General features: G+C 52.1%; 1 protein-coding gene across 1 annotated transcript in view; it reads left to right on the forward strand.

Annotated features, from left to right (window-relative positions):
- ACBD6 (acyl-CoA binding domain containing 6) overlaps window positions 1-9726 on the forward strand; it is an 81997-nt gene extending 72271 nt beyond the window's left edge. Inside the window, exons 7-8 of the mRNA XM_040565179.1 lie at window positions 6246-6276; window positions 9209-9726. Of these exons, the coding sequence (XP_040421113.1) occupies window positions 6246-6276; window positions 9209-9363 (186 nt within the window). The 3' untranslated portion in view covers window positions 9364-9726. The remainder of the gene's footprint in view (window positions 1-6245; window positions 6277-9208) is intronic.
- The last annotated feature ends 497 nt before the right edge of the window (window positions 9727-10223 follow it).

Below are 10223 nucleotides of genomic sequence, written 5' to 3' on the forward strand. Positions count from 1 at the left end.
GATGCAGGCTTCCGGGGGGGCGAGTTCCTGGGCATCAGATGCTCTCTGAGCTTTCTTAGATCTGCCTTTAGCAGTAGGTTTGATTGCCTTCAAATCAGAGCACCTAAATGTACCAGGAGCGTATCCTCAAGCCATGGGTACAGGTGGGGAGCTCCCCAGACAGAAGGATCCCCAGCTCCCCAGCTCGGCTTTAAAGGGCTGCTGCATGCCTCTTCCCTCGATCATAACGGTGAATCAAACTAAAGTTAATGCAATTTTCTTTGCCTTTCAGTAGCAGATTGTGCTGTAAGGGTCCGTGCCATTAGAAATGTAATAATTGCTTCTCTATGCAGATCTAATTTATCCGGGAGGCACTTAGGAGATAGCCCCAATGATAGCCTGGTGATAGGCTCTGGAGAAGGGCTCAAGAGGTGATGATAAAGATCTGTCTAGCACCTTCCAGCCTGGCGGGTATCTGCCTTGAAAGGGCAGGAAGGGGCAGGAGAAAGTGCTCCTGGAGAAGGACAGCTCAGCACCAGGAGCAAGGGGCACCTGCCAACCCTACCTGCCTGCAAGATTTAATTGGGGATCTCATTATGAGCTATCCAAGCCCCGCATGGGTTAGCTTGGGTTGTTGCAGACCCCAAATAACAGCTGTGCATGGCTAGTGCGTGGATTTGGGTTTTGCTTCTGATTGAAGTTGCCCTGTGTCCTTGGTCCTTGGGGCCTTTCCAACCAGTCCCGGGGGCGCGCATTGTGATGCCGTGCAGCAGCCTGCCCTGAACAGCAGTGACATTGCCAGTGCTTCCCAAACACCAGACCAGTAACCATCCGTGCATGGGACACTCACTCTAAAACAGCAGGTGAAGCAGCCACAAGTGGGTTTCGGCTTCAAAAGCCGAGAAGTGGAAGAACACAGCAAGGTCTGCTTCATTTTCGTAGGGTGAGAGCTGTTTGGGATGCTGGACGTGCTCGCACGAAGCTGTTAGGTGGCATTGTTCCTACACTTGGGCAGTCGCTGGTGTTGCTGTAGGGTTCAGGCATCCAATTCCAAACTACACCACTGCTTTTGTATGCCAGCATTCGCACACGCAGCAATTGCCTCAACTGGACAAGTGTTCATTCTGCAGGTGTTAATGGTACGTGTCCAAACCCAGGCTGCTGTGTGCAAAATAAGCATAAAAATGAAAATAAAGGCTGTATTGGGCCATCCACTGAGTTGTCTGGTGGAGTTCGGGCAGCTTGTACCAGCCCACGTCGCTTGGTTTCGCGTACTGGTGGGCATTAGCATATAAATTCTGGTGCGCTTTTGGCTGTAGTCTCACCCGCAGTCATCCTGGGGATAAAATTTGAGAGAGAAAAAGAAGATGATGAGGTTAAAGTAAATTGTCGGGAAGTTGAAGTCTAAAGTGGAAATAAATGAGAAATAAAACCGTTTTTAAAAGTGGAGGGAAGTATTTTCTTGCGATTTTTCATCTCCCTGGCTTGAGTGAGTCTGTGTCGTGCGGCTGTGGAGATTTATATTCACAGCTCCTAAGCAGTAGTTCGGAGTCTGTATTATCCCAGCCCTTTTTATTCACTCACCTTCTAACTACGTAGTGTAAATATTTATCTTCGCTGGCCCATCCATGCTGCCCAGGCCCCGCACTGTTAAACACTCTCATCACCTCATTGCTCTTATCTGCTGCGATCCCTGCCAACATTTGGAGCCTGTGTACGGGTGCACGCACCCCTTAACATCCCACAGATGAACAGAAAAAAAAGGTGACGGGAGGAAAAGAATACCTTAAAAAAGTTCATGTGCTATCCGTCAGAAGGAGAGGCTTCCTATTTGTGTTTTCTGCTGTCGTCTGCCCAGCCTCGGGCCGACCAGAGCTCTCGGGTAAGCAGAGGCACGCGTTCGGCATCTCCTAACCAAAGTGCTCACCCGCAAGAGAAGGGACCGGCTGCCCTGTCTGCACACTGGTGTGGATTTATTGCTCCTCTGTGCAGAAGAAAAACCCAATGTGGAGCCACGCCTGGCTTTGTTTTCCCTCCTAAATGAAAGGTGCAGGTGTAGGGGTGGCCCCCAGGCGGTGTCCATGCCTCCCTCCCATGGGCAGAGGTTTCTGTAGGCAGCTGGGAGAAGAGACAGGGTGGGTGTGGAAGATCCCTGTATATATAACACTATTTTAAAAATGTCTATATGTATGAAAACAGTGCAGTCAGCCTGTGGCACATCAACACATGGCAGTGGGAGCTGTGTTTGGCGGCGTACGCAGCTGCAGGGCTCGGCGCAGACATCACCGTGACGCTGCCTCCCCATCAGTACTTCCAAAAACCCCGTGTCAGGTACACCAGGGAACAGAAATCCCCAAGGAACGAGCTGGGGATGGAAGCACCGGTGTAATCCTCTCCCTTATAAGACCAAATTGGCGTGCAGTGGCCATAGTACCACTTAAGGGATAAGACAGTCGGTCCATCTGCGCTCGCTCCGTCTTCTCTCATTTCTCTCGCTCAAATTTCTCAGGAGCGCCGCGCAATCCCGTTATCCTATAAGTTACCCACTGCTAGCGGGATTTCCACGGAGCGACATCTGTCACAGACCTTGCACGTAGGAGGCACCGGTAGTTTTGCAGCATCTTTGTGTCGATGGTTTGGGTAAACACGGACATTTGTTATTTCTGAAGTTCTTGGCTCGCCAGCTGCTGTTATGGGATATAATGCAACGGCTCCCAAAGAGGAAATTGTTGCAAGACAAGCAATATTCTTTTATTTGCATACTCTGTCTTCATATCAGAAGGATAAGTTGTTGGCTGAAACGCTTACAAGTGAGTGCACTGTCACGGGGCCACACACCCAGACCAGCAGCATTGCAGGCTCAAACCTGGCTCGAGATGTTCTCTGCAGGAGCCCATCCTTCGTGCTCTGGAGCACGTTCAGTGCCCGGGTGTTTTACCAGCCTCCTCACACCTCTTGGGCCTCTTTGCAGCCTCGGCAGCGGCCTTGGACAGCTGTCTGTCTGTCTGTCCTGGCAGGTGATCTGTGCCCGGAGGAGGTTTGCCTCCCCGAGACCTGTGGTGGCTGCGGGCTCTGCCACCAGCTGCAGCGCTTGCTCCTGGCATGGAAATCCCCACCCATCTCCAGCAGCGATGCAGCTAATTTTAATATTTTAAAGCTAGCCAGAAGTGTGCTGTGCTGTGGTGAGGCTTTGCTGCACCAGCCACTTGCTTTTTTTGGGGTTACAGGTGAGTTTTGCTGGGGGCACACAGCCCTGCCGCTGTCCTGCTGCGGCGGACACTCAGCATCGGGAAGCGAGAGGAGAGCTCGGAATCGATCCGCTGTGTGTCGGCCTGCGGGGCTCGAGCATTTGAATGCGGAATTGTCCTTCCTGCCTTTCTCTTCTTTTCTTTTTTTTCTGTCTGCTTAGATTTGTGCTGTTCCAACAAGCACCTCCTTTTTATATAGAGAAGGGTGCTGCTAAAGGGGCTGAGGGACAGGCGTCTGTCCGTGCCGTGGCTGCTTCAAGCAAAGCTTCACAGAAACACTAAATATTACAGCTGTGTTTACTTGCAGGGGCTTTTGTGTTTCACCTCACAGAGCCAGTGCAGCGACCGGCCAGCACCAGCTCTTTGTGCTCATCTAGCACTGCAGAAGTGACCGCTGGAATAAGAACACATTTCCAACTTTTACTGTGCCTTAATGCAGAAACGAAGGGTGCCAGCACTGCGATTACCAAACTTCCCGTACTTGCACTTTGGAAATGACCGATGGAAGCATTCAGGTTTTTATGTTACAGATCTATCAGATGATTGGTTTCAGTAGGTATCAATGGGCTCTGGGTTCTGCTGTAGTCGCAGCGCCGTGTGATTTACATTTCCCCAACCCAAAAGCTAAATCGGAGCGAGAAGAAGTAAGCAATCACGACAAACACCCCCTCTGGCTTGGTGCTTTATATAAACCAAACAAAGAAGTATTCCCATCGGTTTCAGTGGAGAAAAATTAACAGCTCCAGCCTCAATTTGGGAGGTGTCCTTTGCACCAAGACCAGGTAGAATTCGCCTTGAGAGCACTTCTGCGCATCGCGGTTTGACACAAACACTTCCAGAGCCTGGTAGGTGGCATTCATATACTGAAATTTCCCCAGCAAGAGCCGTAACACTTACTTTCATGGCCCGTCCGATTAGTGCCCAGGTGCGGGCACAGCACCCTGAAGGATGAGCGCGGCCATGCCTGGTGCCCAGCCGCAGCACGCAGGGGGCTCAATGAGCCGCGCGTCTCCAGAAACCCAAACCAACGAGGGGCTGCCGTCAGCAGCCGCCGGAGGGCATTTCAAGGCCCTAAGCAAGGGACCATGCTGGAGCTTTTTCCATTTCCCTGGATTAAAAATTGTCACGGAGGAAAGAGAAGCGAACAGCATTGCGTTGGAGAAGTGGAACAAATGGCATTTGGCCAGCGGTCAGGCTCAGAAGGGAAAAAAAAAAAAACGGTGTAAATAAAGTGTAAACAGCATTTGCATAACATGGGATTAATAGCTCTTTTTAAAAGCAGCATTGGGATTGAAGAGACGCATTTTATGTGCCAGGACCTGCCCGGGAGCCCAGCAAAAAGGCCGGTCAGGCAGCCCGACGGCGGCTCTGGTGAAGCAGCAGCGTTCAGCGCAGGCCTTTGGAAGAGGAACAAATGTCTGGAGCATTTCTGGACCAGCCCTCGGCATTTTGCAAGGAGCTTTGAGGCGCAGCTTTCCTCCAGGCAGGGATTTCTGCCAGGGTGCCCGGGTCCCGTTGTGCCTCTCCGATTCGATCCACCTGCGGGTTTTTTTTTTGTCGCTATTGCTGGCTGAAATTTTGAGAGCGGTGATGCAGAGCGGAGCTCGCCTCCCATCCCCCAGCCTGTGCACACCCTGCATATTTTAAAGCCTGCCTCTCCGATAATTCACCCGTGCTGCTGCCGCCTCTCCTCCTCCTCCAGCCCCGCTCCGGTCCGTGCTGTCCCCAGCGCTGCTCTGAACCGCTCTGTGGCTCTGCACCAGGTCCAATTCCTCATTAACACAGAGGAATTAACAGCTGCCATCCATTGATGGGGTCCGTGGACCCCCCCTTTGCATAGCCCCCTCCCAAAGTTTGGCGTCGCAGCAGGGGCCGGGGTAGGAGCTGCAGAAATAGGGTCCCTGCGCCACGGCACCACCAAGCATCATTAGTTGCGTGGTGGCATAGGGAAGGAAAAAAATCTCACCCGCCACCTTTTGTCGCAAAAAGGATGTGAAAGAGATGTTTGGGCAGCAAATGCCTGCTCTGTCTGCTGTCTCTGCTGCTCCTGTGCCATCTCGGTGCAGAGTCCCAGGGCAAGGCATGGCAGCTCTCACCCTACACCATGGGTTGTCCCTAGTTTCTCAGCTGGATATAGCTAAAGTCATTGATATTAACCGGCTTGGAAACCAGACATCTCCAAGCAGCAGTTTTCTGTGTGGTTTCTACCTGTTCTCCTCTCCTTTTTTCTCCTTTTGCTGGCTCCAGCATCCGTGGTGGGCAGTCGAATTTGCACCTTAATCCCAAAGATGGTGGTAATTAAAAACTTAAGTCTCCATAAACAGATGCAAATACATTAAGGAGGCAAGGAGCTGACTTAGAGGCTAATCCTGGTGGGGCAGTGAAAGCAAAGGGGACAGTAATTCCTCCCTTCTGTTATTTCACCTGCTCCCGTGGCGGGACAAGGCTGCGGCACAGGGTGGTGCCAGGTTTGTGCTGCTGGGTCTGGGGATGGGACACGCATCCAGCGTGCGGGGAGGACGGGGCAGGACACACCAAGGGCTGGTGTCTTCAATCCGAGTTTGTGTTTTTTTTTTTTTCATTGTGTCCACTATGCTGAGCTGTACTGGCACCCAGGTGCCTTACCTGTTTCTTGACTAGCTGGCTGAGGCTGTGCTTGTAGAGCAGCTCTCGGTGGGCATCTACAGAGGTAGATGCCACCAAAGCCTCAGCATTAGTGAGGGTCCCAAAGTAAGGCTGCAGGAACGAAATCCTTCATTTTTATGAACTGAATTATACTGGTGTCATGATGTGACCCACGTGCTGTTATGCGTGGCTAGGTGTCGGTTGCCCATCAGTATGGACTGATGATGGATGATGGGTCAGAGCCTGGCCGCTACATAGCTGGGTGTCTGGGACTGTTGATCTAGTCAATTAAAATATTGCTGTGATTCACCTTATTTATTTTAAACTGACATTTACTTCTAGCCACACAGCATTGCCTACACCTCTAAAATCAAGTCTCTGTCTCTCTTCCAGGATGGTGAAGGCCAGACTGCACTCCATTATGGTAAGCTGCCCCACGCCTTGGTTGTCTTCTCTTAACAGGATGGATTTGCAGCTGGAGCTATGTACAGAAAGCATATTTCAGCAGGAACATCAGTAGGGAAGATGGGTTTGATTAACCAGTGGCTACATCCATGAGGAATGTGGTCTAACTTCCGAGTGTCCTGGTTACAGGCTGGTTTGGTGCCAGCTGAGAGCTCAACAGATTCTCTGCTGCAAAACCAAGCAGGGCAATGTTACAGCTTGCATCACTCCTACAACTACGTGCTGGTTAGATGCAAGATTTTGTAGCAGTTCTTTTAATTGAAAGATTGTTCTATCCCTAAATGAGAAAAGTAAAGAGGTTGAAGTGACACATGCAGAGCTGACGTACAGGGAATAGAAAAAAAATCGATTTAATCTCTATCATAATTTTTTCCAAAATTAAGACATATCCAGTTATTATTTTATACTCCCTCTCAGTGGCTGTCACTGTGTAATTAAGAGCATACTTGTCATTCTGAAGTGTTTGTGCCTCTTTCTCTCTTTCTGATCTCTCCACAAGGACAGTAGCAGGATGGCAAAATTGCTTTGTAGCCCATCGGTCCAAGACACAACACTTGAATCTGGAGCTAGACTACCAGATTCCCGGGCCCTTGAACCAAGACTGCAATTACAATAATGCGGGAGTGTTCCCTGTGTGATCTCTCCTGTAGGATGCTTCATTTTTCAACTTCTTATCCTTCTGACCGAAGCAGAAAATCTGCTGCTTGGTGCTGCGGTGTCTGGAGAGCAGCAGTTTGGTGCCTTGTTCTCTGCCCAGCTCGTTCCAAATTTGGGGCTGGGTGTTTAACAAAAACTTAACTGATTTAATTAACGTTGTTTCAGAAGTAGTTTCTCTGATCCACCTGGCCAGCTCTGATGTCTAAATAATGGGTTTTCCAGGTGTTTTTTTTTTTTGAAATGTTGTGAGTGTTAAAGGACAATCTTCTCTTCCCTCAAGTGTTATCCCTGTAAGTCACCTGTGGGGAAGCCTCTGGGTCTCAAGCCCATGGGGCTGGTCTGCAGGAGATTTCCTTCCTAGTTCCCTTATGTAGCAGATCTGGCCACAGATAACCCGAATCTTGAACCTCTGTTAAATGAGGCAATTGCTCTGATTCAAGCTGCTACTGGCCTGAAACTGGGGCTCGCCAAAAAGTTGATGCCAGCCAGCTCTGTAAGGGCTTTGTAACCGAGGCATTCATTGCAGCACAGACACCAGAGCTGCAAGACCAGTGCTGGGCAGAATGCGGCCTCCCCTTTTATTCGAGCCTTTTCTGGGAAGGGTTAAGCCCCACGAGCGGCTGCTTTTAGGGTGTAGCCATCCCTTTTTATGAGCGAGCGCGGCCTGACAGCTGGCCTTGTGGCGACAGCTCTCCTGATTACAGCCGGCGTCGGACCTCAAGATGCACTGGGCTATAAATTCTGCCTCCTTCCGCCCATCAGGGTGCTGACCCTGGGTTTAAGCGGAGGTTAAGCGGAGGCCAGCGCTCAGCTGCCTCCCCAAGGCTCCTCTCGCCCGTGGGACTGGCCGGGCACGAGCGTGGCCTCCTGGTCTTTGCCACCCATCCATCCATCCATCCACCCACCCATCCCTCCATCCCTCCATCCATCCATCCATCCATCCACCCGCCCACAGGGAATACTAAAATCATTGCCACTGCCGCTCCCAGAGGAAATCAAGGCTTCTCCGAGCACTCGCGGCCACGTGGCCGCAGGGTGGGCAGGCTCTCTATCCTCATGGGCGCTCTGTCTTCCTTGTAAAGCACCATCTGTTCGGCTCTGTCTGTGCCGTGGCAGGGCAGTGGGAGGGGACGCTGGAGGGAAAATAAATAAAAAAAAAAAAAAGGAGAGAGAGAGAGAAAGAAATTCATCATCTGAACCCTGAGGATTAATGGAGTCGGAAGGCAAACTGCGCTGAATGAAAATTCATCTTCACCCTTGTTGGTGTCAGGGCTGCCGCTCCGGCCCTTGACAAATAGGGGTTCCCAGGGGGCGATAAATCCACACCCCCCCCCCCGGGGCACGCGGCCCCCCATCCCAGCGGGAGGAGGAGGACGGGCACTGTGGATGCCGCTGCCTTGGCATCCCTGGGCTGCTCCTTTTCCACAGCCACCCCCGGGTGCTCCCTCCCCAGCCCCTCCGTCCGGGCTCCCCCATGTCCCTGCTGCCACCTGCTTTGTCATCAGTCCTGTCCCTACCCCTTTTTATCTTTTTCCAGCCGAGCTCCAATCGCAGGTTGAATTTATTTTAATTAAACATTGCTGCTTGTCCCTTTGGGTCAGGACAAAAAAACTGCAGAGTAATGCAAAAGACACTCTAATTACTACATTTAATGGCAAAAAAAAGTGTTAGTTATGTTGTAAAAGTTATATAATTAAAATTAAAATATAAGATAATATATATATATGAAATTAATTATATGAAATATGATTAAAACCAAGAGACACCAATCCGACAGGAAGCCTCCTTCGCAGTCTTGTAGGGCAGATGGGGCCAAGACAGTGTTGGCTTCACTAGGATCCATGTGGGAAGGGGAGATGGAGCCACTGGGACTTTTGCTGGTGTTAGCCAGGCTCAGTTCTTCAGCGCTGAGGTTTCCTGCTTTTTTAACACCCCTTTTTTAACATGACAACTGTGCCCTTACCCGATGTCCCCAGGGTGATGCCCCACAGGCCAGCGGCTCCGCAGGATGCCGGGGCTGGGATGCAGGACAAGGGAGGTTTCCAGGCCCTGTCTCCTCTTTCCCTCACACTATTAAGTGCAAACACAAGCAGTGGTTGGCTTATCCCCATTCTTGCCCCTGGGACACCCAGGGGAAGTCGCCAGCCACCGCGCTGGCCCTTGACCGCCACCACCGAGCCGGATCGGGCCTATCACCACGACCCACCAGCTAACCCTTCCCTTTCTCCCTGCAGCTGCCGCCTGCGAGTTTTTGGACATCGTGGAGCTGCTGCTGAAGTCGGGAGCCGACCCCATGCTGCGGGACCAGGAGGGCTGCCTTCCGGAGGAGGTGACGGACTGTAAGGCCATCACCTCGGCCCTGCGGCAGCACGCCGCCGGCGAGACCTAACGTGGGAGGACGGACATCGAGGCCTGCAGCGAGGCCCTTGCCCTGAGACGGGCCAGGGAGGTTTTAAAGCACAGGGTCTGGGCTTTCGGGTGCGAAGGCTGGCCTCCCGCAGGCAGGACAGGATCAGGGTTGTGCATGCTCTGGCATTTATCAGTGTTCTGGGGGAGGGAGGGGAGAGAGGCCTGGAGAAGGCCCCGATGTTGTTTTACTGTGTTCAAGGCCGCTCCTGCGCTGGCCAGGCGGCACCTGGCACGGCCCGGCCGCTCAGCTCTTCCCTTTGGGGCGAGGCCCGGTGTATTTTTATTTTTTTTTCTTCTGGGTCCAAGCAAAGTATTATAAATAAAAACAAGCACAGTGTCGGGATGGTGCCTCCGTGTGTTTGCCTTGCAGGGAGTGACATGGCTCCTGGGAAGCCATCGGGATGGGTGCCCCCATCCCGGGGAAAAGAGGGCTGAAATACAGCAGGGCCATGCAGACCTGTGCCACTTCATGCATCCTCTTCACTGGTTTCAACGTAGAATAAAACCCACAGGCTGGGTTTTTTGGCTGACACTGACGGCATTTGCTGTGCTGGCTTGGCCTCCACCAGCATGCATTGTTCATACACGGGGCAGGCAAAGACACACAGCCCACTGTCACGGCACAGCGTGGGGCTGCTCCTCTGGCCTGGGGGCTCCAGGCCCCCTGCCCTCACCGGGGGAGGTCAGCCCTTCTGCCCACCGACAGCACGAAGGGACCCTGGGCTTGACGGATGCACTGGGCAATAAAAACCTCTTTTAAACCTGGGGTGGAAAGCAGTAGCGGCGAGGCCCCGGCTTTCAGGGAGCACATCTGGGGGCTCAGCACGCAGCCCTGGAGAT

This window comes from Cygnus olor, chromosome 8 (assembly GCF_009769625.2).
Source record: "Cygnus olor isolate bCygOlo1 chromosome 8, bCygOlo1.pri.v2, whole genome shotgun sequence".
Classification (NCBI taxonomy): Eukaryota; Metazoa; Chordata; class Aves; order Anseriformes; family Anatidae; genus Cygnus; species Cygnus olor.